We start from the raw sequence: 27,528 nt of genomic DNA on the forward strand, positions 1-27,528 counted from the left end.
TAATAATGTCTTCTGGCTTTAAGCTTATTTGGTCTGATTTTGCTATAGAAACACCTTCTGGTTCAGTTTTCTCTAGTAGACCTTTCCCCATCATTTTACTGTTGGTGCACTTACATTGTAAATGTCCTCTTGTAAACAGGATATACAGTTGCATTTTGTTGTTCTTGGCCAGTCTGATCATCTGTTTTAATAGGTGAAGGTAAAACCTTTTTTACCTCTGGTTTTGTATTATACACCATTCTTTTTACTACCTTTTTCTCCTTCTCTGCATTGGCAGGTTCACTTTCCATTCTTTTAATGATCCCTTGTAAGTGTCTGAAATACACACTTGGATTTACAAAGCTGGACAATTACCAGTGTCTTTATCCTGCTCCCTTAAGTATGTCAAGCCTCGGAGCACTTGAAATGATTACCCTCTTCAGCCTGACATGTTGCTGTGTCCTCTCCTCCTTGTTTTGTACTCCACAAGTTGATCATCACTGTTCATGTTCTGCCTGTTTTAGATCTACTAACACATTTACCAGTACCACTGGTCACCATTTTCCCAGCTTCTCTTTAGAGTTCTGCAGATTTTTTACAATGTGCCAAGATGCTACTTTTATACTGCTCTGCCTTTTATGTGAGGATCCTGGTCTTTAATCAAGTTTGGAAGCTCTTCTCCAGGAACTGCTTCTCCCACTTTTTTCCTCTCCTTCTGGAATTCTGACTGAACCTGTGACTCCTCTCTCTTCACCAGTCCTTCCCTTCCCCTTGTACATTATCCATCACCTTGTTTTTCTGGTAAGTTGCTTCGATCTTTCCTCCAGGTCAGTGACTTATCTTCTGCTGTGTCTAATCTACTTTGTCTCATCCTTTGAGACCTGAATTCTAATGGTTTTTCTTCTAGAATTCCTTTCAAAACCCGTGTTCCTTTTTAGCGTCTTGCTCTCTCACGTTTTGATCCCCGCTCCCAGCCTTCTTCCTCCTCTAACCATAAGCTCCACGAAGGTGAGGAGGTCTTTAGGTTCACTGCTGTCACATTACCCACCCCCCCACCCAGTGCCTCGCACCATCTCGCTGGAAAGAAGCAGACTCCGAGTGTGCTGTGGGATGACAGCACCAGTGGGAACAGAAAGATGCTGAGCCCGGGACTGGCCCACGCACAGCGATTCGGCCCGCTCAACTGCCTGCAGGCCTGCCAGTCTCTCAGCCCCGACCTCGAGGAGAGGGGCCGGCGGCCCGTGACGTCACAGGACTGTGACGCGCCGGGAAGCCCCGCCCCTTCGCGGCGTTGGCTCGGAATCCAGCTCTCTGCGCCGTGACGTCACGGGTCCGGGCGGGCGGGTTTTGCGTCGGCCCAATGGGAGCGGCGAGCCGGCCTCCCCTTTAAGGAATGTTGTGACCTGACGTCACCCGGGCGAGTTACCTCCCCGAGCCACCGCCGCCAGGCTCAGCTCACAGCCCCGGAGCCCTTGAGCGCGAGGCGCGGAGCCCCCGAACCTCAGACAGAGCCCCAAGCCGCGCGCCCCGGAGCCCCGGCCTGCGCGCCCCGCCGGGCCCGCGCGATGCCCTCGGACCGGCCTTTCAAGCAGCGGCGGACCTTCGGTGAGGCCCGGCGGGCGGTCAGCGGGCGCGGGGTGGGGACGCTGCGACTGACCCTGACTGCCGCAGGCCACGTCAGCCCCGTGACGTCAGACTTGGGCTAGACCCCCGGTCCGGGAGGCAGGTTCAGGCCTGGGCCGGGGCCTCGCCTCCCAGCCCGGTAGGTGCCAGGCCCTGGGGCCTGACGGCCCTGGGGGCGGGGGCTCGGGGGGGCGGGGCCGGGGACAGGCGGGGCGAACGCCGAGCGGGACCTCTCTTGGCCTCACTGCCCGCCCGCTGTCCGCAGCCGACCGCTGTAAGGAGGTGCAGCAGATCCGCGACCAGCACCCCAGCAAGATCCCGGTGAGTCCCGCCGCCCCCTCCCATCCCCGCGGCCCCAGGCCCCGCACTGCTCACGCATTCGCCCCCCACACCCCACCCCTAGGTGATCATCGAGCGCTACAAGGGTGAGAAACAGCTGCCGGTCCTGGACAAGACCAAGTTCCTGGTCCCAGACCATGTCAACATGAGCGAGTTGGTCAAGATCATCCGGTGCGTGGGCAGCAGCAGTCAGAGGGGACTTGGGTCCGTTTGGGGAGGGCGGGGCCTTTGCCAGGCTGGGCTGAATCCCTGTTCAGGGGAGGTTGTGAAAAGTCAAGGTCAGGGCTCGGGTCGGTGTCAGGTCAGAGGTGAGGCCTTCTAGCAGGGTCTGGGATGGGTGTAAAGCGGCCTCAGAATCAGTTTGGAGAGCGGTAGGTGGGGGTCAGGGCTCCACCCACCCAGCAGCCAGGCCCCCTCACCATCAGCTTGCTCTTCTGCCCACCCCAGGCGCCGCCTGCAGCTGAACCCGACTCAGGCCTTCTTCCTGCTGGTGAACCAGCACAGCATGGTGAGCGTGTCCACACCCATTGCGGACATCTATGAGCAGGAGAAGGACGACGACGGCTTCCTCTACATGGTCTACGCCTCCCAGGAAACCTTCGGCTTCTGAGCCAGCAGTAGGGGGGGGTTGGCTTGGGAGTGGGGGGGGCCCTGTCAGGCTATGCCCAGGGAGCTCCTGGCTCCTGGACTGAACTGCCTCTGCCCAGGATGGGCTAGGCAGGGAGGCCTCCCCCCCTAGTCAGGGGGCACCAACCACGCCTACTCTGCCCCTGGGTGGATGCGTGCCAGCCATTGTTAGGGTTGCCCCCCCCCCCCCCGCCCCCTGGGGTGCTGGCTGGGATGGGGGAGGGTAGGGAACAGCCCCCAGCACCCCTGCTCCCTGTGATTTGTCTTTTTTTTAGGCCCCTGCCCATCTGCCCCTCCCTCACCTGAGGCGCTGCCCCCCCTGCCTGGACCTGCCCACCCCTGAAGGACTGGCCCCTGGCTCACCTGGTCTTGATATGGTGTATGGATCTGTGGTCATTGTCCCTCTGCAGAATAAAGATTGCTCAGGCCTGCCTGGCCCTTTGCCTCCAGCTACTTGGGCATGGGGAGGGCTGCCGATGGGGCTGTCTCACACGTCTCAGCTCACCCGGGAACAGATTTGCGTGCTGTGGACCTGGGGCTCATTCTGGAAACCCACAGCAGTGTGTAGTATATCCGGGGGCGGGAGTGTGTGGCGTGGGGAGGATGTTTGAGGCTAAGCCCACCCTTTCCAGGAGTTCAGTGTGCGCCCAGGACCGATTTCTTCATAACAAAAAACATTTATTAAGTAACCACAGCTTAACAAATCCTGCTCCCCTGCTTCTTCCCCTCTCCATCATTGGAGGGGGCTCCCCGGTATGCAGAGCCAAAAATTGGGGGCCAGGGGAGGTACTCCTGGCTATTCCCCACAGGACTTGCTGCCAGCCATGGTTCCCCTCTGGTGCCAGGGATTCGTAACCCTGGACTTGAACCTCGTTTGCCTGTGGACTCCTCTGCTTGGCAGCTCTGGCTAGAGGGCTGGGCCCAGCTTCCGGCCCTTCCATCCCCTGAAGTCCATGCAGCCCTGTGCCCAGCCTGGCCTACTTGAGCACGAGCATGGCCTCTGTGCCGTCCTTGGCAGTCAAGTAGAGCCCATGGGTGAGGTAGTACTCCCGCCGCAGGAAGGCATAGAAGTAATCCGAGATGAGCAGGATCTGTTGGGAGACAGAGGGGTGAGCAGTGCTGAGGAACCGCCCCGAGTCCTGGGTCGCTGAGGGGCTAGGCAGGTGTGGGGGAGAGAGACCCTGCAAGGTCTTGCACTTCAGAAGCTGCCTGGACTGTTCCATCCCCCCCGCCCCACCCCTTGGGGTTCTGTCCCCCTCCCAAGCTCTGGGCTCAGAACCCCAGAATGGTCCTGTGGCAGCCAGAGGCCTCTCCTCCGCCTCACCGCTTGGGTGCCCTCCGGCTCCTCTGCGGTATAGCCGAGCCTCCATCAAAGCTGCTGCCCCCACTGGGAGCCCAAACCCGCCGTCCTCCTTCCAGGTGCTGAGGCCACAGAATCACCCGATGCTTAGCCTGCCAGACAGGCTGCTAAGTCCTGGCGGTTCTCTCTCCCAGACTCTCTCGGATCCACCCATTTCTGCTTGTCCTTAGAGCTGCCACCCTGGACAAAGCCACTGTCACCTAAACAACAGCAGTCTCCTCTTCAGGCTCCCTGGTCCAAAGCCTCCAGCCCCTCCAGCAACCCTCCCCCACCCCTGCACCCCCTCCACCCCCCCCTTCCCGGCCCATTCTCCCTAGCGCCAGAGTTTGCTTTTCAGAACAAATCCTGTTACTTCCCACCTGAAAGGTTCTCTAAAGACTTCCTAGGGCTCTTAGGTAAAGATCAAACTTCACGAGGCCTTGCGCCTGGTCCCTGCGCATGTGTGTGCCTCACCGTCTCTCCTGCTCCGCCTCACTCAGCTCCAGCCACGCTGGCCTCCGTCCTGCTGCAGCATCTCTGCAGTACCCTCTGCCTGGAATGTTCTCTTCCCTTTCATCTGCTGGTCAACATCTCCTTACCCCTTCAGGTCTCAGGAAGGATCACTTCTTAGAGAAGCTCCCCCACTGCTCCCCAGGTTGGGTCTTGGCCCCCAATTAACCTCTATTTCTTAACATAAATTCATCCAAATTAGTTTTTCATCTGTGCGACTGCCTGGTGACTGTGGCTTCCTCCCCTGGGCTGGGAAGGGTCCCCAAGGGGTTCTGTCACCCTGGTACCCATGCCCAGTTCAGTCTGCCTTTCCTGTATGGGCCACAAAATCAAAAGGGCCCTAGAAGCTCAGGCTACCTTCCCCCTCACGGAGGCACAGAGAGGAACAAGGACTTGCACCGCCTTATAGTAATCCCATTACCTCCCAAGACTCCCACGGCCCAGGACAGGAGGGGCAGGAGGAGGGCAGAGGGGGTCATAACCCCAGGTCTCAGGCACTTAGAGGCCTCTTAGACCATCAGCACCAACCACCTGTTGGCACAGATGAGAAGATGGAAGCCTAGAGCAGGGGGAGCACCGGGCTAGGGTCTACAGAGCAGATGACTGGCTGAGCTGATTCTGGGATCCTGACCTTTGACCCTCAGGGACCCCTGTCCTGAGCAGCCTCATACTGTGGGCAGGAAGAACACGGAGGGGCCTGAAGGAAGAGCTGAGGACCAATACCGAGGCTAGCCTCAGGACAGGGTCCTGCCATTTTATCACCATCTGGAAGACTCCATCTGGAAGGCTGATGGTCTCCATCTTATAAATAAGGAAACTGAGGCACAAAGGGTTTAACAGCCTAAGGCTACACCAGGAGAGCTGGCCTAGTGGCCATGGCCCTGCAAGGCGACGCACTGGGGGCCCGGTCTGCCATGGGACATAGAACTTGCAGCTGAGGGTTATCAGTGGAGCAGATAGCACAGGGAGCCCCAGAGGCCTTGCCCCACAGCCACAGGTGGGGGGCAGTCACCAGAGCAAAGGCTGGTCTCACATTGTGCAGCCCCTTTCTCACACAGGCCTAAGGTGCTGGGCCTGGGGATGGAAAGCCTGGCGCTCTGGCTGAGCTGGCGGGGGCTGACCCACCCGGTCTGATGAGACCCAGACCCGGGTCTGAGGAGGGTTCAATCTAAAATCACAATTCACAATAAAACAAAAGGAACCAACTCCAAGGTCATGGTCACCTGCGTTAAGGATTAGAAAAATCAAAATAATACGTATTAGGTTGAACCTTATGAAATGGCCATTTCTGCAGATCAAAAATGGCTGAATACTGAAAATTTCATACGGTTCAATCTAGTATAAAATGGAAAAAAAAAATCAAATACAAATAGCAGAGTACACGTGGTATTTAGAAGAACCAGAACAAATAACTCTAAGGCCTTAGGGAGCTATTCCTGTTCCTTATAATCCTTAACATTGTAAAGTATGTATATGTATTCTATTGATTAAAATATCAATTTTTAAAAACCAGCCAATAAATGAGTAAATAAATAAATGAGGGAGAATTCCTTTTGGAATCCTTACAGAATAATTCCAGATAACATACACAGACTTTCTTCCTCCAGGAGTTGGAGCTTAATTCTTGCCTGCCTCCCCCCGCACGCCCCACACCCTGGCGGGTGGGCCAGATGCAGTAGGTCACGTCCAGAGAACAGTGCAGGGAAAGAGAGAATAGTAACTTACACCGCGGAAGCCCCGCAAACACTGTCTTGAGCAAATGATGAAGGGTAACATCCATATGAGATCAGGAGGCTAGCATGTACTACCGGAGCATTCCAAAAATCCTAACCCCAGTCTTATGATGGGAAAAGCATTCGGCAAACCCGAAGTGGGGACACTTTACGGGCTACTTGGCCAAGTGCTCCTCAAGACTATCCAGGTCATGAGAAATTAGGATAGAGTAAAAAAGTGGGCAGAGGACAAGGGAGAGGCAGGACACTTTAACAGAGTCCCCTAGCTTGGATCCTGGGTGAAGGGCATATGGGAACTTTCTGTATCTAAAGTTATTCTGAAATTTAGAAGTTTATTTAAGGGGCACCTGGGTGGCTCAGTCAGTTAAGCGTCTGCCTTCACCTCAGGTCATGATCCTGGCTCCTGGGATCAAGCCCCTCACTGGGCTCCCTGCTCAGGGGGGAGTCTGCTTCTCCCTCTGCCCACCCCCAGCCCCCAGTTTATGCTCTCTGTCCAATAAAATCTTTTTTTTTTTAAGTTTATTTTAAAAAAGCAGTGTACTAGAGTGCTTGGGTGGCTCAGTTGGTTAAACATTGAACTTTTTTTTTTTTTTTAAAGATTTATTTATTTATTTATTTGACAGAGAGATCACAAGTAGACAGAGAGGCAGGCAGAGAGAGAGAGAAGCAGGCTCCATGCTGAGCAGAGAGCCCGACATGGGACTCAATCCCAGGACCCCGAGATCATGACCTGAGCCGAAGGCAGCGGCCTAACCCACTGAGCCACCCAGGCGCCCTAAACATTGAACTCTTGATCTCAGTTCAGGTCTTCATCTCAGGGTTGCGAGTTTAAGCCCCACACTGGGGTCCACTCTGGGCATGGAGTCCACTTTAAAAAAAAATTTTTTTAAACCAATCTACTATTGTTATTTGCAACAATATAAATGAACCTCAAAAAATATGTTGCTGAATGAAAGGCAGCTTTGGAAAATGTACATGTTAAGAGTTGTGTTTCTCACTGTATGTAAATTTCATAAGAAAAATATAAGTATTGAACTCGGTTAATGATATACATGCTGAGATGTTTAGTAGGAAACGTAGTGATATCTGTACTTCACTTTGAAGTATATTTTAAAAATAAGATGGACTGAGGAATGGATAATTTGTGATTACCAAAGTATAGTACAATGTTAATGGTAGAGTCTAGTTGGTAGGTATGTTTGTGTTCAATGTTCAGTCTTTCCACTTTGCTGTGTCTGTGAAAATTTTCATGATGAAGTGTTGGGGGAGAGTGGCATGGAAGGAAAGAGCCCTGTGCCCTGTGTGGGGCTTGGTCTGTGTGGAACCAAAGTCAGTAGTCCTGACTGGGTGCCCTGCCCCCACAGGGAAGGCATCCTGTGGACACCAGGTTGGCCTGGAGGCTCGGCCCTTTCAGAGAGATGTCCCCCAGCTGGTAGCAGGCTGGCCGAGACAACCTCTTCTGACCTAGAGGCTTTTCATCTGGGCTGAGGAGAAGGGATTTCCCAGAGGCCCTGAGATTCAGGCAACACAACAGCTGTGGACACAGAGCCCCTTCACCGACTGAGCCCCCCAGGCGCCCCAGGCAGTACATTCTTTAAGCTGCCCCCAAGGACTATGACTGGACTCCTCAGCCACTCTCCTGCCATCAACCACCAAGTCCTGCCTCAGACTTACAACTCTGCCTCCTCGTCTCCTTTCCACTGCCAGCTCTCGCTGGAAGGCCCCCTCACCACCCTGGCTTCTCTTGACCTCTGTGTCTGTCTCTCTCAATCTCTTGGTCTCTCTCTGGGAGTCTCTTACAGTCTCTCTCTCTCTCTCACACACACACACACACACACACACACACACACACACGTGCACATGAACCCTTCACTTGACTGCTCAGAAGCCTCCAGTGCCACACGCTGCCCTGCACGCCCACAGGCCCCCCCACACGCCCCAGGAGCCTGACAGCCTGTCCTGCAGACAGCGCAGGCCCAGCCTCACTGCCTCTGCCCCGGCTCAGCCCCTCCCACCAGAGATCCTGCTTATCCCTGGAGAGGGATCCTCTGCGTCTCCTGCCCAGCCTTCCCTCATCCCATGCTCAGTCATGCCATGCGTGGGATGAAGCCACTTCCTGCTGGCCTCACATCCAGATGGGGCGGCACCTGCTCCAGCTCTGGGACCCCGGACCCGGCCAAGGGCTGGTGCTCTGGCGGCGACCTGTGGGTCCCCAGCCCTCAGCGTGACCCCAGTAGGGGCCCCAGGCCGCCCTCCTCTCACTGGCGGCCGTGAGGGTTGCAGGACTACTTTCTGGGCCACAATGAAGATGGAAAGAGGCAGCGGATAAAAGGCCGGTCAGGGACAGGGAGGGCGGCTTCACACGTGGAGTAAAGGGGCCAGAACGTGCTCCGTCACGGGCTGCAAAAGCGGAGAGACTGGGAAAGCAACAACTTCTGGGTAGCTGCCCTGGCCTGGCCCTTTAGCAAAAAAACATCATGAGGGGGATAAGGGATGGACAGAACAGGTGGAGGGGAGGGGGCAGGCACAGGCCTCCCGCTGGGAGCAGGTCATGAAGGGTCGCTGCCCCCACCCCCACCCCCACTGGTGGTACTGCAGGAGCGCTGTGCGGGGACAGATGCCAGATGCCCTGGTAGTGGGCACAGCACAACAGATCCGGCCTGTCACACTGTACACCTGAAACCAACGTGACCCTGTGTGTCAACTATACCTCAATTAAAAAAAAAAAAAGTGTATCGCTGAACCTTCACAACATTCTGGGGTATGGTTTACAAGCCCCACTTACAGATGAAGATGAGCAAACTCCAAGGTCAAGGGTCTTGCTCAGGGTCACGGTGGGGGGCGGGTATGGGAAGCTTTAGGCTGCAATGCTAGTCCTGCCTGAGGCCCAAACCTGAGTTCTCCATCACCCACACAGCCCTCACCCCCAGTTAAGGATTCTGGGAGGGGGTGAAAGGAGTGCACCACACATGTGGGTCCTGTTATGGGCCCATGCTAACTAACCTGTGACCCACAATGACAGCCCTGTCACTTAGCCAAGAAGACTGCGTTTTTTGGGGAAAAGGCAAAATAAGCATCAGAGACCTCCGAGCCAACGTAGGCTGCTAATTTAGTATGTCTAGAAGCTGGGGGTCTCAGAACAGCAGCCTCAGCCGACACGGCCCCCTGGGCTGCAGCAGCTTCCCAGGAAGCGGGTGCTCTCACTGTAGACGTGCAGTTCCCAGGTCTCTTGCTGGGGCTGGAGATGCGGACCCTCGACAGCACAGCTGCAATTGGGGGAGCTCATGTGGTCGTCACCATGAGAAAGCAGAGCACAGCACCCTCTGCCCGCGTCGGATCTCGGAATATGGGAGCAGGAGGGGCTGATGGCCGCCCTGTGGAGCGTGATGGGCTTTGGTGTGACCCAGCTCCGGCCTGAATGGTGCGTGTGGGAGGTGATGGTGGAGAAACCGAGCTCCACCCTCTAGCTCTAAAGACACAGAACAGTGGGAAAATCACCGGACCTCCTCTCAGGGTCTAGAGGTCACAACGTAAGATCCAGGTCGGTTTGATCGTAACTGTCACCTATGCAGCACTTTTCAATTCACAGACGCTTTGTCCCCCCAACTCCTTACTGAGTCCTCACAGCCATCTTTCCAGGCGGAGGAAACAGAAGCCACCAGCACCTCTCGCCTGCTTTCAACAGCCTTCCTGTGCTCCAGATTCTGGCTCACACCCCTCACCTTCTCCCCTCCTGGCATGAGGAGGTTTTCCAAGCAGGAATGGGATCACAGTTATCCTCAGTCTTGTCCTCGGCGTAACAGGGCTCCTGCTCTCCAGCGGCGCACGGCAGGCCTGTGGGACGGCCCTCCGCACCCACTCGCTCCCACCTTCCTCCCCACAGGTGTCACCCCAGAGAGCCCAGTCAGCTCCTCCGGCCCCCAGGCACCCTGTGTACGGGCTGCCTCCCCACAAAGGCAAGTTGCCCTTACCCACGGCAACTCCGAGCGCCCCAGCCTTTTTACCCCATTCACAGCGCCCCGGGGCTGCCCCGGCCCTGCCGGGTTCCTTTCCTTTCTCTCCCTCAGACCACGGGCTCCTAGGAAGCAGGGCTGTTTCTCCTTCACTGCTAGCAGAGTGCCTGGCACATTAGCAAGCGCCCAATACTGTAAATAAATCAATTAGGCCCAAGGAGTTAGGAGACTTGCCTAAGGCCAGCGAGCTAGAGAGATGGGGCTGAGAGTCACTGCAGAGGCCGGGCCTCCACAGCCCAGGCTTTCTGCAGGCCTTGCCTCCCTATATGTAGCTCAGGCTTCTCCTGTCACTCTGGTTGCAGGCAGGGAAGAGCCTGGTGAGAGCCACGCTTGGGATGCTGGGTACCGAGCTCAAGGTCTGAGGATAGGAAGGACAAAGGAATGAACGAAGACCTGGCCAAATGCCACCAGTGCGGAAGGCAGAGCCCAGGCAGCTGGACGCGGGCAAGGGCTCCAGCCTGGCCGCTGGCGCACACCTCTTCCCGCACAGCATTAAGCCTGAAATGCGCCCTGGCTATCCAGAAACGGGATACGCACCACCTCACCACTGATGATCTGCCCCACATGTCCCCATACATCTACTTCCTCAGTGTCCCAGTCCCCAAAAGGACATACCAGACCAACTGGAAGGCAATTCCAGGAGACAGGACTATGCATTCCTGTGTGGAGCAAAGAAGCAAGTCCTGAGCAGGACCCAACACGAGAGGCTGGCACCCAGATCCCAGGGCTCCAGGGCTCCAGGGCTCCCTGGAGACTGAAAGCAGAATGGCCAAAGCAAGGCCAGCTTGGATCTATAGGGTCTGCACTACAGGGAGAAGGGATCAGAGCTGGCACCTCACGGTGAGGAGGTAGCAACTCATGGAATGTTCCAGACACAGCTGGAAGACTGTTTTGGACAGTATGGAATCTATTTTAGACACAGAATAGAATAGGAGTGGGGCTCTCAGGGTCAGCCACAGGGGAAGACGGGAAGGGGGCTCTGGCTCTGACCCCCTACGAATCCAGCAGGCCCTGGCACAGGCGTAGCTCTGTCCTAACAGATGCTAGAACTGGGAGGTTAGGGTACACAGGATTAAATGGGATCACAGGTCACAAAATACAGTTCTGGATCCCAGCTCATTCCATTCATTCATCAAAAACAATCAACTGAATGTTCTGGGTGCTGGGGATACAGTCCTGAGCAAGAGACCCGGGGCTGCCCTCACGGAGCCCGCCGTCTAGTAAGAGAACATGAGAAACAAGGGCATGACAACACCCCCCTCAGAGCGTGAGGACGTGCAGGCCTCCGCTCCCTCACGGGTGCCGGGAGAGGAGAATACTAGTACTTCCTTCAAGGGCTGTTAAAAGGACTAAGTGAATTCCTCATGATAAAAACAAGGGAAGAAGCTTATAGGGCCCTCAGGAGGGGGTAGCTGCGTCAACTGTGGTGAGGAGCCTCCTTACAAAACAGGGAAAGATCACCCAGATGTTTTATTAAAAGGAAAAAGTCCTATTCTCATCATGATGCCAATAATAAAACACACACAATAAACCTGTTTTCCAGGAGCATACGAGTACACACGAAGGCAGAGGAAAAGGTTCAGAAGGCCACACAAGCACATGATCCAGAAGATTAAAGGGATCCTATGGGCCTGGCCCCTCGCAGGCATTCTGTATACATGAGCCACTATTAATTATAATTTTAGGAAGAGATTTCCTTGTGTTCCCTATTTTTAAGATAAAAGGGAGTGAGTGGGATGGTGGATCTTACCCTTTTAAAAAAGCTCAATTTAAACAACCTTACTTTTTTGTTTGTTTGTTAAAGTCGGCTCCACCACACCCAGCATGAAGCCCAACATGGGGCCTGAACTCACAACCCTAAGATCAAGACCTGAGCTGAGATCAAGAGTCAGATGCTTAACCAACTGAGCCACCTACGTGCCCCTCAACATATTACTTTTGGTTTATATGTAATCCTTGAAGACTATTTTTCTTCCGCTGGTCACTGACTTGCAGGAGAAAAGAGTTTTAAAAAAGGAAGAAGTTTGATCTCCTTCCTTCCGTTGATCGGTCTGAATGTTTCCCTGCGGATTTGCTCCGGCTGTCTGAAGAGCAGGTCACTGCGCTACTTTTCATAGCAACATATGGGTAATAGCAACAGGACCCACACATGCCCAGTTCTTTCAACAGCTAGGGAGGGTTATCAAGCCTGGTTTTAAGAAAATTGCAACTCAGAGAAGTCACGTGCTAAAGGTCACACAGAGAAAAAGTAAAGAAGGACCTCAACTAACAAATCTATATCAATCCCTCCTTCTCCCTAGCCTTTCAGTGCACATGCATGCACGTGTGCACACACACACACCCATGGATGTTTTACTGTTGTCATTTCCTGGTTCCTGACTCTGAGGCACAATTATAATTAACAAATGATCCACGCCACAAGCAGCAAACTACTTAGTGGCCCCAGGGGGAAAGGATGGGGCGTAAGTCACTGGTTTACCTGCCAGTACGACTAAGACTTTATCAGTAGTTTGTCTAAGACTTTATCAGTAGTTTGTCGTTTCACAGAGTGCAGCACTGACCGACTCAGACAGAGCAGGACTTAAAATCTGTGGATCAAGATGTTCTCCACGCTCAGTTCTGTGCTCACAGCGACAGACCAGGCTTCAGAGGCCTCCTGCAAATCCATGCCCATCTGGTCCCCAGGACAGCTCTGGTCTGTCCTGCCCACAGAGGGGAGAGGGAGTACTGGGGGACTTTAAGGCATTGTCCCAGCTATTAGAGCTGAGAAAAGCCAGCCGTGGGACTGAAGACAGGTCCCCAAATGCCACACATCGCCATGAGAGCACTGACTGCAAGTCAGATGGAGGCAGCGGCTGGCTTGATCTGGGGAGGACACTCTGTGGAGCCACAGAGACCAGGCTCTGACAGAAGCCAGAGAAGGGTTAGGGAGAGAGCTGTGACCACTAACCTCAGCCGGTGGGGGCAACTTGGCCCCCCACCTGCCCACCCCCGGACCTCTCGTTCTCCAAGTCTGGAAGGCCCAGCTGCTCCTCCTTGCTCCCAGGGCTTTCCCTGACCACTCACAACAGGAAAGGCCATCTCTCGTTCCTGCTAGATTCTTCCAGGGGTTACTCTGCACACTGGGCCCTTCATCATGCCATGTTCTCCCTGACCATCTCTGGCTCCTTCATTCATTCAGCAACTGTACAACTGCCCTATGCCAAGCACAAAGCTGGTAGCTGGGGGCCCCGTAGCGGGAAGGACGGGCCAATCCCTGCTTGCATGAAGCGCCCAGGCTAGTCGGGGAGGCAGAGAGAGAGACAATAATATAAAGGTACAAACTGGGTGAGTGCTAGGAGGGAAACACACCAGCTAAGGAGGAGACAGGGGAGCAGGGAACCTCATGGAAGGCCTTTTTAGGGAGGGGACACTTAGCAGCTACCAAAATTCGAACTATCTCATATTCGCACCCTGGCTCACAACTGCCTGAGGCAGGCGTGTCTAACCTCATGACGGGTGCTCTTCTGCCTCAGTCAACGCTCTGGGACAGTGACAGGACTTGAGCGACTGCCTTGGTGAGTAAGTGACCCCATGTGATATGTCCCTTCAGTAATTTGGCAGCAGCCACCACAGAGCCCAAACAAAGCCAGCAGTCCCCGAAAACATCTGACCCGACAAAGCTGTCTGACTCAAGAGTCCAGACACGAGGTGGCCGATGACACAGGTGTGTGATGTCTGCACCAGCTGACGGGCACTTGGGCCACAGCTGGGAGGCCTGGAGGTTGGTAGGACCCGCCTGAAGGGTGATGTGGCAATATCTGTCAAAATGCACAAGGCCATGTCCTCTGACCCAGTAAATCTCACCACCAGGAGTCTGTCCTGAGAAAACACTGGCCTGTGTGTACGAGGTTACGCAGAGGGACACCCAGGGCTCTTCCACTTATAGCAGAACCACCAGAAGCAGCCTCGATGTCCATCAGTGGGGGCCTACCTAGTCAAATCAATCAAGTTCCTCCTGCCACAGGCTCTCAGAACCAGCAGCAAGAGGAGATCATCAAGGAAACACTGCGAGTAGGAGCCATTTCTCCATCTATCTGAGCAAGCTTGGGGTGCATGCATGCATACTGACAGCCATGGTAAATGCACAGACAACATCTGCAAAGACACCCCACATTGATCCCCGTCATGATGTCTGCCCTGGGGCGGGAAGAGACGGGGACCCTGGTAGCCCTTTTCATTCCGTACATTTTTATGTTGTTTGATTTCTTTTCCCAGCAATAATGAATTCATTTATTACTTGTCTGATTAAAAGTACATTTTAAAAAGAGATTAAAAGGTAAAAAGACAACACCAAGAACTCAGCCTGGTTTTTTTCCCACAGCTCAGCCACCAACTAGCACACTCCATCTAGCTGGCCTTTCGTTCCCACCCCCAGCCCCGTTTTCCAACAGCCCAGTCTCTCGTCCCTCCGATGGCCCGAGCACTTGCAAACGTCTTCCCCCTCCCATCGATGGAGACCCTTCCCTCATATAGGCAGGCAAAGGGAAAGCAGTGTTATCTGGTAAGTTCCAGGAATACCTCAGAAGCACTGCAGCTGTATCGCTGACCCACACCTGACACTCATGACCTGACAACAAGCTGTGAACCATTTCAGAGGCGCTTTTGCCAAGCCCCATAGGGGCTCAGGGCAGGACCGATGCCCTCACATGCCAGCCATCACTTTCCAAGGATAATTAAAGATATTTCAGCAAGAAGAAAGGGTGAGAACAACTTTTTGGATTTCCTCGAGTATTAAGTTGAATCCTGTGCATTTCCGTTTCCACAGGACACAGGAGGAACTGAGCGTCCACCACGAATAACCTGTGTGTGACAGATAGGATGGACCCTCTAGGACAGTCCCTCCCAGGTACAGGGCCCCCCATCTCCCTTCCTGCTGTTCACAAACCAGGATAAATAGCCAGGCTGAACATTAATTGTCCAGAAAGGTCTGTACAGGAAATACCAGCCCCATCACTCACTCCGACAGCCCAAACTCCTCCCCTCTTCTTTCCCAGCAGCTAACCTTGGAGGCAAGGCTCTCCCTGGGGACCAGTCACTGGCATCATTAGTCTCTTCAGCTCGCCTGGCTTCCCATCCGGTCCATCAAGCACAGGAAATGCCTGGCTGTGCCAACGGCAATTGAAATGGAAATGGTACAACTGATTCTCATAAGACCCCACATGGAATATGGAGCTGACCCAAGGGGGCTTCAGGGAAATTTGCTGGGCCACCTGTAGCAGAATCACTGTGGAAACTTATTAAAACAAATTCCTGACCCTGTTTTCCATATCTGTTGGCTCAACATTCTTGGGATGGGGGTCAGGGAATCTGGTTGGTTGGTTGGTTTTTTTGGACAAAGCCACATAATTGTGATAGTCACCACCTAACTATAGGATTTACACATTAACAGGGCATCTGCACTCTTAACAACTTCCCCTTCACCCTGATGCTCAGAACCACCGCTCTGTGGCCCCCAGGGAGGAAGCCCCTGGGTCAGAGGAAGATCGGAGCTCCTAGCTGGTACCTGTCCTCTGACACCTGCTGCCTCCTCACCCACCACTCCCAGCCCCATGATTTGTGCTCTGACGGACCCAACAGCTAGACCGAACTAGTTCTCGTCTCGCTGCCTTTGCTCCTGCTGTCCCAGTCTCGGAAGTCTCTCCTCCACCTCCCCCTACCCTCCGAGCGCACTCCCCCTACAGTGCCACGCAGCTCAGGTGGGATTACAGAAAGAGGGTAGCCTCATAAATGGAGACTTCCCTTAATTTGGTTCTTGACTCCTCCAACGACCTTGGGCAAGAGACAACCTGTGTGAGTGAGCCTAGGTTGCTGTTTGTAAAGTCGTGATAACACTATCTCACAGGTTTGCTGGGAGAATTCACGGGGGTGATGGCTCAGCACGGGGCCCAATAAATGCTGGCTGAATTCAGCTTTTCTACTGTTCTCTTTTTTTTTTTTTTTAATATTTTATTTATTTATTTGACAGACAGAGATCACAAGTAGGCAGAGAGGCAGGCAGAGAGAGAGAGGAGGAAGCAGGCTCCCTGCCAAGCAGAGAGCCCAATGTGGGGCTCGATCCCAGGACCCTGGGATCATGACCTGAGCCGAAGACAGAGGCTTTAACCCACTGAGCCACCCAGGTGCCCCCACCCCACTTTTTTTTTTTTTTTTTTTTAAGATTTCAGTTATTTATTTGATAGAGAGTGAGAGACAGAGAGAGCATGCACACAAGCAGGGGGAGGGGCAGAGGGAGAGGGAGAAGCCGAGCAAGGAGCCTGATGACTGGGGGTTCCATCCCAGGATCCTGGGATCATGACCTGAGCTGAAGGCAGCCGCTTAATCGAATGAGCCACCCAGGCGCCCCCTACTGCTCTCTTCTTTAATCTTCTCTGCTGGACCAGGAGCTAATTCAGGGAAAGAAGGGTCCTCTCCCTCACATCCAAACACCTAGTTTGCAGAACCCATGGCCTTCGTTGTATGTCTGAAGCTACAAAATGAATCCCCGTGCCCGTGCAGCGCTGGACACTTACCTGCCCAACGTTGAAGGTCAGCGTGATGGCATAAAAGAAATTAGAGTTGGCACTTCCTGCATAAATCCAGAGGTGCCACAGGACAGGGAAGAGCAGGGAGCAGACGATAATGATGCAGGCAAGGACAAAGATGTTTCTCAGGACTGCAAAAACAGACGGTCACAGTTAGCCCAATGCCGATTCTTCTTGGCACCCTTTCTTGGGGGGATGGCCCCACAGGACAGAGAGGCCCCAGGCAGAGCCTGGTGTAGCTCAGAGGCAGAAATCTCTCCAACCCTCCCACCCCCAGACTCAGAGGCTCCGGGGTGCCAAGATGCCCGGGGTGCCCTTGAGTCAATGGCTGTCCAGGCCCAAAGCCGGTAGGAAGTCCTAGGTTTGGTCTCTGCACCTTCCAGTGGTGCAGAGGGCTAGATGGGCCTAGATGGTTAGAGTCCGTGAGTCTGTGATGGCGTCTGGAGACCTCAACTGGGGCATTTCAGTGTGACAGTGCCCTCTACTCCCCCACTCTGGGAGTCCAAGGGTAATCGCTTCCCTCCACCGAAGCAGGGTGCTGTCTGTCCTTAGGGGATCACAGACGAAACAGCAGCGGGAACGCATGGAAATTAGAGCACCTCGCCGCCTCCCAGAGCATCTCTACGGGGCCACAGCCCTGGGTCTTAGGAACATGTTTTTCCATTTTCCTTAATTCATGCCTTAGGTTCCCTGCCATTCTCATCAAATGTCCTTCACTTTTCCTTACATGATTTGAAAAACTCTTCTGATACCCTCTCTGTCTGACTTGGTCCCCCAACATCCCCAGAGGGATTACAGAATTCCCACCAGGGAAGAAGCTTTCTGAGAGGCCCAGACCCTCCTGTTGGTACCCGCAGGTGGAGGGGAAGGATCAGGAGAGCGTGCCCAAACTTGGCCTTAGAAAGACAAAGACTTTGGTTAAAGTCATTGCTCTGACACTAAGCCTCTCTGAGCCTCAGTTTCCCCATCTCCAGAGTAGGGCTAAAACGCCTACCCTCCGGTGGCTTACAGAGATTGAACAAGATGTGCAAAAAACCTGGCGCAGATGTATTCCTGAGTATTTTCTATGGCTGCTGTAACAAATCACCATGACCTAAGTGGCTTAAACAGTATACAGTTGGGGTTGAGTTTGAGCCCCACATTCAGTACAGAAATTATTTAAAAAATTTAAAAAATATGTATAGTTTATCTTACATTTCTGGAGGTCAGAAGTCCAAGATGGGTCTCATAGGCTAAATTCAAGGCATCTGCAGGGCCCTGGGCCCTCTTGGAGGCTCCAGGGGAGAAGCTATCTGCGGGCCTGCGCAGCGAGGAGGGGCCGCCTGCATTCTAGCCTCACAACCCCGTTCCCGCTTCATCTAGCAAGGCCAGAGTAAGTCCTTCCTCTGCCACAGCACGCTGACCTCTTTTGCTTCCCTCTTCCACTTTTTTTTGTTTTTTTTTTGGAAAACAGACTTTAGTTTTTGGAGCAGTTTTTGGTTCACAGCAAAACTGTGGAAGAGATCCCCACCACGTGCCCCCTGCCTCCAAGCCCTTCTACTTTTTAAGGGCCCTTGTGGATTACACTGGGCCTCCCTGCAGATAAGCCTCCAGGCTAATCTCCCCATCTGAACATCCTTAACTTTAAATCCTTTTGCCACATAAAGTAATATATTCACAGGTTCTGGGGACAATGTGGATATCTTTGTGGGGAGGGGAGCATTAATCTGCCTGTCGCACTGCGATCCCCCCCCCCTTTAACTTATTAAGGGGAATCTAACAGTAGGATTATATGCTATGTTTATCTTTTTCTTTACACGTTATTGTATTTTTAAAGAAACTAGTAAGTATTACTTAAACTAATGAAAAGAATGCCTTTAAAACAAACAAACAAAAACTTACCAATGGATCTGTATCCCAGCAGACACTTAATGTACAGAAGTTCCCTTCCCCTCTCTGACCCTGACCTTCAGGAAATCCCTTCTTCCAAATCAGAGTTTGGGGAGATTTCAGAGATGGGGAACCTCCCAGAACATTTAGGTTGTTTGTCTTGGTTGTACAGACACTTGGTAGAACTGCTATACCAGGGGTTCATGCATCGGAAGGGGGACTGGATTACACATGCAAGGCTCAATTCTGGCTGCAAAGATAGATCACGGGGGAGCCCCACCTGGTCTGAGTCAATCAGAGTCTCTAGGGGTGGGGCCTGGGCATCCATAGTCCTTTGTAACAGCTTCCCTGGTGATTCCAATATGCAGCCAAAGCTTCAAACCACGGGATTACAGCTGCAAACCCTTGGCAAATAAGAGGCCCAGACCAGTCTGCAACAGAGATTTCACTGGTCTGTGTCATGGTGATGATAACCAGAACTAAGTAGTTCAGAGTTCCAGTTAAAGGTGAATGTTTCGAACTCAAGATTCAGGAGAAGGGACAGGTATCTCTTTGTTGCTGGTTGTTGTTCTTGTGGAAAAAGTCTTTTCTTTCGTGAAACAGGGATGAATGGTTGGCAGTTCACTAGTCTAATGTCTTCAGCAAAATAAGAAGTTGGCAACTCTGTCACCAGAGTTTTAAAAAAAGTATTAGTGGTCTGTGAACTCCCACAATTTGGAAACACTGGCCTGGAGGGCTTGTGGGGTCCTCTTTTCTGTCCTGAGCTAAGAGGGTAAAGCCCTGACTCAAGCCTTCCTGAGACTTATTTGCTCCCATCGGGAAGTCTGGGAAAAGGGATACTTGCATTGAGAATTACTATTAGAAAACACGTTACAATCTCAAGAAAGGAGAACAAACCTTTTTGCCATTCCTCTACTCCCACATCACTATGTACAGTTCTTAGTGGTTCCTTATTTTTTTTTTTTTTAAGATTTATTTATTTATTTTAGGGGAGAGGGCTAAGAGGCAGAGGTTTTTTGTTTTTGGGGTTTTTTTAAATGATTTTATTTATTTGACAGAGAGCACACAAGCAGGCTGAGGGAGAGGAAGAAGGGCCCCTGCAGAGCAGAGAGCCCTGAGCTCCATCCTAGGACCCCAGGATCAAGCGCCGAGCTGAAGGCAGATGCTTAACCAACTGAGCCACCCAAGTGCCCTGGCAGAGAGTCTTTTTTTTTTTTTTTTTTTTAAAGATTTTATTTATTTATTTGACAGACAGAGATCACAAGCAGGCAGAGAGGCAGGCAGAGAGAGAGGAGGAAGCAGGCTCCCTGCTGAGCAGAGAGCCCGATGTGGGGCTCGATCCCAGGACTCTGAGATCATGACCTGAACCGAAGGCAGCAGCTTAACCCACTGAGCCACCCAGGCACCCCCCTGGCAGAGAGTCTTAAGCAAACTCCGTTATGAGTGTGGAGCCCAAGGCAGGGCTCGATCCCACGACCCTGAGATCACAACCTGAGCTGAAACCAAGAGTCAGATGCTCCTTTCATCGGTTCTTTCGGACCCCCTGGAAATTAGTTTGCTGAAAAAGATATATATTACTCCTCAAACAAAACTCCTGTGGCCTGACCGCCCAGGTAGGTCATCGTTCCTTGCCTCTAGCCACTCTGGATTTCAGACAGGTCAACGAGAAGGTGACAAAGTGCACAGAGTCTGGGAGAGGCTCCCATGCAGCTCCTGGCTGCAATTACAGACAGCTGCAAAGATACATTCCCATGTGCCTGGAGGAACTGTCACCAGCATCCAGCTGGCTTCTGCCCTGTGGTGACCTTTGCAGGAACAGGGAGCTGCTACTCACTCTTGCTGGCTGACAGGCCAGAGGATTAAAGCCATACGCCAGAGCACACGGTGCTGGGGGCCTGGGGCACAGGACAGCTTGTTCCAGGCACCAGGTGTCAGAGATGTCAGAGATGACCTGGGCCTAATGAGACGGAAGGCTCACCCTTCATTGGACTTACGGGGTCAGATGGAATCTGAGTCCTCACCACACTTGCAGGGTGGCTTATCCAGTCTCTGCCTCTGTCACTGGCAAACTGAAACTTCAGGCAAGTCCCCTTCCCTCTCTGAGCCTCAGGCGTTTAGGAATAAAATTCTAGGGCTCAGTGGGTTAAGCGGCTGCCTTTGGCTCAGGTCATGATCTTAGGGTCCTGGGATGGAGCCCCCTGTCAGACTCAGCAGGGAGTCTGCTTCTCCCTCTCCCTCTCCCTCCCATGCACCACTGCTCGCCCGCTAGTGCTCACTCATTCTCTCTCTCCTCTCTGAAAGAAAGAAAGAAAGAAAGAAAGAAAGAAAGAAAGAAAAAGAAAGGAAATCTTCTAACAAAAAAAATTCCACTTGAATCCAATCCCACTGGAAGGAGCACAGAAGGGACCTGGGAGCTTCAAAGGTGCTTATTGTATTATTATTATTCTCTAGATTTGTATGTTTTTTAATCCATATGCTTTTATCTTTATACAAAAGTTAATAAAAACAAAACAAAACACACACACACATACACACAAGCTCTTTGAGCCGGACCATCGCAGGCCAGCATGGGCTCTGCCAGCAGGCTGCTCCCTGACACCACGATTGTGTGTCCCTATGACTCATCCTTGCCCCAAGCACCAGAGTCCCAGCCTCTGGGGCCTCCATTCCTGGCAGGGCCCACACACCTCTTCTCCTCCCACTGGCTGGGATAGGAAAACAAAAAGGTGTGTGTGAGCAGGCCTGTTAGCACTGGCAACTAATGTTTAAGCTGAATTTTAACCACACTGCAAGTCTGACTATATCCAGCCTAGACTTACAGACTGCTCCAAGTCTCGGCGCACAGGTCGGGAGGACTCGGCTGGCGGTGCTCCGGGCTGAATGCAAGGCGCATGGACGTCCTGCCCCACACGGGTACCCTGAGCACAAGTATTCCCTGCCACATGGGCCAGCCATCGAGGCGGGCAGCCAGTGCTCTGTGCGGGACCTTCTATCAAGCTGAACTGTAGACTGCTTGCCCAACCAGCCAGCTACAGCAGCGATTAGATCATCAAAGTTTCTAGAAACCTCATCCTTATTTTCTCTGCCTCAACCCCGAGGGGCATAAAATAGCTTATTTCAAGTTTTGAAAAAATATGTTTATTCCAGTGACTTGGAGTGACTCTGACTACTTAGCTCGAAGCTTTGATCATGGAAGAACGCAGGGGGCCCCTGCATGATTATTATCGGAGATAACCGGAGTGCTCTCTGTACATATATCCTTTCTCAAACTTAAAACACCCATGGAAGATATTCTCCCTATCTGACAGATAAAAAAACCAAGAGACTCAGAAAGGTTAGGTGATTTTCCTAAAAACAGATAGCTAGTAATGCGAAAACCAGGATCCAGATTCAAGTCTTTCTGGCTCCAGGCTGTGTTCAGGAATCAGGGATGAAGGATTAACCAAGGACAAGAAGTATCCTGTGTGGGACAGACAGCTAAGAAAACAAGGACTCTACTTTTGGGGAAAGAGGATCAATTTACCCAAGACCCACCCTGTCACAATCTGGGGCATGTTGACATGTTTGGTGGCCTCATGACTTGTCACTGGCCACTCTGCTGAGGGGCACCAGGCTGACTCTGAGCCCACTGGACTGGATGATTCTTATCTGTGCAATGAGGATGTCACAGGCAGAAGATGCCACTTCCTTCTCCCAGTCAGTCCAGACTGGTCACCGCCCCACAGATCACCACCTGCAAGGGCAGCCCAGGCTTAGCCCGCCCACTCTGCTGTTTACCTTCGCTCAGAGGCCCCGACTTACAGGTAAGTTTCTTTCTAGCAGTTGGTTGGTTTCACTTCCTGGTTGACACCGAGACAGCCCCAAATAACAAGGAAGATTTACTTCCTCTGAAGCCAGCCTCCCCAAGTTCATTCTTGACATCTTGCTGTGCACCCACTATAGGCAAGGAAAATCCCACAGCTCTTCTCCCATTTTAGTTTAGAGAATCAAGTGGCGTTGGGCCACTGATACTGCTTCTTTATAAGGGGGGCCTAAAAATCCATCCAGAAACACCTGCTGAGCTGTGTGGGTCAGGTCTGATCCTGGGGGGCTGGGGACACAGAGTAGAGTGAATCATAAGCCTACCCTCAGGAAACTCATTACACTGAAAAGAACCCTCACAGAGGTCTAAGAATCCAACTGCGGGGAGCACCTGGGTGGCTCAGTCATTAAGCGTCTGCCTTTGGCTCAGGTCATGATCCCAGGGTCCTGGGATTGAGCCCTGCTTCAGGTTCCCTGCTCAGCGGGAAGCCAGCCTCTTCCTCTCCCACTCCCCCTGCCTGTGCTCCCTCTCTCACTGTGTCTCTCTCTGTTAAATAAATTTAAAAAATCTTAAAAAAAAAAAAAAAAAAAAAAAAAGAGTCCAAATGAGGAAAATACTTGGGGTCTAGGGAGGAGGAGTAGCTCACTGCACGCCCTCTTTGGGGGAGGGGATGGCTAGAGCCAAACAGGTCTTCAGAGCAGGCGATGGGTAGTGTTGTCATCTGTCTTTTGTGGACATTTTAGATGCAGTGCTGGGAAATGGTTCAAAGCCCAAGATCTAGTGTTCCACTATCCAATACAGTAGCTACCAGCCAAGTGTGACTTCTTAAATTTAAATAAATTCCAATTAAAAATTGAGTTTCTGAGTCACACCAGTGGCTGTTCTATTGGACTATGCAGATACAGGATGTTTCCATCATCACAGAAAGTCCTATTGGACAGGACTAACTAGAGGCTCATAGCCAGCCCTTCCACTTACCTATCACATAACCTTGAACAAGTGACAATATTTTCAACCAAGGCTGGTGTGAAGATGAATTGACCTAATGCACGTAACACTCTTAGAACCACAGTGGCCAGCTGGGTACCGAGTAGATGCTCAAAAAATGGTGGTTATTTTGGGGTGCCTGGCTGGCTCAGTCAGTTAAACATCAGACTCTTGGTTTCAGCTCTTCTGCTCAAATCATGATCTTATAGGTTGTGGGACAGAGTCCCCCAGTCTTTGACAGGCTCTGTACTCGGCACGGAGTCTGCTTCAGATTCTCTCCCTCTGCCCCCCGCCCCGCTCTCTCTCTCTCTCTCTCTCAAATTAATATTTTTAGAAATAAAATAAGCAGCATTTTAAAAAGGATTTATTTATTTGAGAGGGGCGCCTGGGTGGCTCAGTGGGTTAAAGCCTCTGCCTTTGGCTCAGGTCATGATCCCAGGGTCCTGGGATCGAGCCCTGCATTGGGCTCTCTGCTCAGCGGGGAGTCTGATTCCTCCACTCTTTCTCTCTGCCTGCTTGTCTGCCTACTTGTGATCTCTGTCTGTCAAATAAATAAAATCTTAAAAAAAATTTTTTTTAAATATAAAAAGGGTTTATTTATTTGAGAGAGAGAGAGTGAGCATGAGTGAGCTCGAGCAGAGGGTTGAGGGGCAGAGGGAGAGAAGCAGACTCTCTGCTGAGCAGGGAGCTGACCCGGCCGATCCCAGGACCTGGAGATCATGACCTGACCAGAGCTGAAAGCAGTTGCTAACTGACTGAGCCACTCAGGCGCCCCCGAAATGCTGCTTACTATTATTACCAACACTAGTCTATCGTACCTAGCAGGCAGACAGACACTCAGGTCACTGTTGCTCTCCTGGTGCTGCTAGCACAGCAGATGCTAAGCAAATGCCTATCAATTTCTTTTTCCCTGGCCGTTTCATCCAGGGACCAGGCTGACACAAATCTGCCACCAGAGGTTTGGAGGTGGGAGTACTCACATCTGTAGAGATGGTTCCACACGGGGAAGAAGGCCATGTAGAGGGCCACGTCCCCCACCGTTGGGTAGGACTTGAAGATGGAGATGATAGCAATCTGGATGAACATGAAGAAGATAGGGTGCTCCCTGGGGAGGGGCAGGGCAGGCAGAGAGAGAGGGAGAGATCAGTCAGGAACCAGGTCCACCCCAGGGACTCGTAACCCCATCCCTTGAACCCAAAAATACTCTCCAGGGAACTTCAGGCTGGGGCTGGCTCTGCTGCCCACAAGACATGGGGGCCAGACTGAGTAGTACAGCAGAAAACCGTGGGGACCCAGAGATATCCAGAAGTGGGGGTGATGAGGGCCCAGCAAACACTAGAGAAACAGCCCATCATCCTCCTACCCCCATCCCAGCTCCGGGCCTTCCCCCAGGAGCCACTGAGGAAGAAAACAAATGAAGTCAGCTTCATTACTGGGCTCTAATGGCTGCTTGTCAGAGTCATCCAGCAGCCTCCCTCGCCAGAGGCTTCTCCGACAACCGGACCAGGGCAGGATGTGCCTCCTTGCTGACACTCTTCTCCTCTGACAGTACCGTCAGTCTAGTCTCCAGACGCTTAGCTATGAAGAACTCCCTTCCAGAAAGAGAACTGATTGCTGAAGGCAGCTTTTCAGCCCTTAGGTGCCGGAAGATCTTGCTACCTTAAACTAACAAAAATGGCTACCATTTCCTAAACCCTCACTCTGCCAAGTTCCGTCCCAGGGGCCCTTCCCTTGTGCCATCACGTGTGATCCCTATTGTGCATCCGCTACTCCTCAAAGTAGGCAGTACCGTCACCCACACTTGGCAGACGAGGAAACGGAAGTTCCGAGAAGGTAGGGGAGTTAGTAAGCAGTGGGGCTGTTTATTTCCAGAACTCTTAAGCATCACCAGTACTGTTCTCCTGAGTGCCTAGCCGATCACAGCTCTCGACAGGAAGGGTGGGGACAGAGCTCCATCTCCAGTGTTCCGCCGAGAGCTGACCAAGTGCTAAAAGGAAGCCAACAGAAGAGGCCAGATCTACATCCTCCTCAGCTGTACCTGAACAACTGCATATGGCCTGCTTCTGCACAGTACCTGGGTATCCAGCTCATTAAGGTTTTCTTCAGAGATTAGTGGTATTCTTGTCTTGCAGGTCAAAGGTCAGGGTGACTCAGTGGGTGTCAGTCTGAGATGTGGAGACAAACATGTACACACCCTAAACACTTGAGCAGTTTTACCCAGCAAATGCCTCAGACTCAGCTTGGCGAAGTCTCACAGTCCTGTAGGCTCTAGAAGGGTCCAGCTAGCTCAGTGAGCATCTTCCTAAAGATAAGCCAAATCACTGGCTGTGGACTTTTTAGATAGCTGGTAAGAAAGAATTGCAACATTTCTATGAAAGGGCCTGTGAAAATACAGTGACAAGAAATATGGAGACCCAAACCTCCTGCAGGATTGTCTGGAGAGAGGCGGCCCGAAGGGCTCTGCTCCCACAAGGCTGGCACTGGAAGCAATTACCACAGGGGGCTGGAGAGTTAGTAGAGCTTCCGTTCCAGGCTCAGGAGGGCGACAACAGGGGAGGTCACTTCATACTCTCTGTCTGTCCCTACACCCTTGAAGCCCTGACCAGGGGCAGGTTGCGGTGGGGGTCACATGCCAGTGGTGCAGTTGTGTACCCAGGAGCCACCTGTGGCCTTTCACATGCAGACAATGAAACGGGCTACACAGAGTGAGGAGAAGTGTTCCGGGCTCCTTGCTTCTCTCAGCCCAGCGGCTAGCCATGACCAAAACAAAGGCAGCGACTGGGGACAACAGACGGCTGGAGAGCTTGGCTCGGCAAGGCTGCCAGAGTTCTGGAAACTGCAAGGCCAAGGAAGGTTTTCTGTCAGATGCCAGGCCAAGGCTATATTACGGGAAGGAGGCATGAGCTCTGAGCTTTTATAGAATGGGAGCCATGTGCATTGGTACACTGGCCAAGAAGACTGGCAGGAAGGTTAGAACAGAGAACTCAGGCTCTTGAACTCTAAACCAAATTCCCTTCTGGGCTCCCTGGACCAGGAGCCAAGGACGACTGCCCCCACTGAGATCAGAAGGTGAGGGGCTCTTCAGGCACCCAGAACCATCATCTGGACTATGTGTCAGCGCCTGTTTTCCCTTCTCTGAAGCCAGGATAATAGAGAAATTTCCAGGGGCGCCTGGTGGCTCAGTGGGTTAAAGCCTCTGCCTTCGGCTCAGGTCATGAGCAGGGTCCTGGCATGGAGCCCTGCATTGGGCTCTCTGCTTAGCGGGGAGCCTGCTTCCTTCTCTCTCTCTCTGCCTGTTTCTCTGCCTACTTGTGATCTCTGTCAAATAAATAAAAATCTTAAAAAAAAAATATAGAGCAATTTCTAGATGCTAAGTGATCTCTCTCAGGAGTTTGGCACGGTGCAGGGAGACGAGTATAGATTTTGGAGATAAACAAACGGAGGTCTGAATCCCAGCTCCCCTACTTCCTAGCTGTGTGACTCTGGGAAAATTGTTCCACTTCTCTGAATGTCCATCTCTCAACTATAAAATGGAAGTGATGATAATAAAATGATGCCTACTTCCAAGAAATGCTGGAAGGGTGAGGTATGAACACTTTTCAGAAAGCCTAAAAAGGGGGCACCTGGGTGGCTTAGTCGCTTGGGCTGCTGCCTTCAGCTCGGGTGGTGCTCCCAAGGTCCTGGGATGGAGCCCCGCATTGGGCTCCCTGCTCAGCGGAGGGCCTGCTTCTCTCTCTCCCTCTGCCTGCTGCTCTTGCACTTATACTCTTTATTTACTTGTACACTTCAACTCTGTGTCGAATAAATAAAAACCTTAAAAAAAAAAAAAAAGCCTAAAAAGGGCTGGGCTGGAGTCAGGCTCAATACATGTTAGCTTTCTTACACTACAAGAGAGCTCCACAGACAAGCTTTTTGAAGGACATCGATCAGAAGATTAAACAGAGCTACAGGTAATACATCCTGAGTCCCCATTGTCCCTGGGATACCGATGGAGGACACCCAACAAGATCCATGTTTTCCAAAGACATCTTCCAACACCAAAGCCTTCCTCTTATCCAAAATAAGAAGTGGGCTCAGTAGCACATGGGCTCAGAGTGAAGCCTGGGGAAACACCAGGGTGCTACGAAGCATCCTTCCTGCAGCC

The 27,528-nt window shown here is 52.3% G+C and overlaps 2 protein-coding genes and 1 long non-coding RNA gene across 7 annotated transcripts in view; 1 reads left to right on the forward strand and 2 right to left on the reverse strand.

The window, feature by feature from the left end:
* The first annotated feature begins 1,302 nt into the window (after positions 1 to 1,302).
* MAP1LC3A (microtubule associated protein 1 light chain 3 alpha) lies at positions 1,303 to 3,005 on the forward strand. Of its 2 annotated transcripts, XM_082746085.1 has the most exons (5): positions 1,342 to 1,584; positions 1,868 to 1,923; positions 2,006 to 2,112; positions 2,389 to 2,558; positions 2,844 to 3,005. In XM_082746085.1, the coding sequence occupies exons 1-4, from the start codon at positions 1,545 to 1,547 to the stop codon at positions 2,549 to 2,551; spliced, it is 366 nt and encodes a 121-aa protein (XP_082602211.1). In that variant the 5' UTR covers positions 1,342 to 1,544; the 3' UTR covers positions 2,552 to 2,558; positions 2,844 to 3,005. The 2 variants fall into 2 exon arrangements, with proteins under 2 accessions (XP_082602210.1, XP_082602211.1); XM_082746084.1 differs by having other exon boundaries at positions 1,303 to 1,584; positions 2,389 to 3,005.
* A 220-nt stretch (positions 3,006 to 3,225) lies between these two features.
* Positions 3,226 to 27,528, reverse strand: part of PIGU (phosphatidylinositol glycan anchor biosynthesis class U) — a 91,828-nt gene continuing 67,525 nt past the window's right edge. For 2 of the 4 annotated variants that reach the window (XM_082746049.1, XM_082746051.1), the window contains 3 exons: positions 24,365 to 24,489; positions 16,715 to 16,857; positions 3,226 to 3,659 (listed from right to left, as the gene is read on the reverse strand). In XM_082746049.1, the coding sequence (XP_082602175.1) occupies positions 3,546 to 3,659; positions 16,715 to 16,857; positions 24,365 to 24,489 (382 nt within the window). In that variant the 3' untranslated portion in view covers positions 3,226 to 3,545. The remainder of the gene's footprint in view (positions 3,660 to 16,714; positions 16,858 to 24,364; positions 24,490 to 27,528) is intronic. The other 2 variants (XM_082746048.1, XM_082746050.1) reach the window with 1 other exon arrangement.
* LOC309872238 lies at positions 19,549 to 23,404 on the reverse strand. Its single transcript, XR_014315746.1, has 2 exons — positions 20,002 to 23,404; positions 19,549 to 19,787 (listed from the first exon to the last, which is right to left on the reverse strand). It is a non-coding gene; the product is annotated as an uncharacterized lncRNA (long non-coding RNA).

Source organism: Mustela nivalis, assembly GCF_964662115.1.
Source record: "Mustela nivalis genome assembly, chromosome: 8".
Taxonomy (NCBI): Eukaryota; Metazoa; Chordata; class Mammalia; order Carnivora; family Mustelidae; genus Mustela; species Mustela nivalis.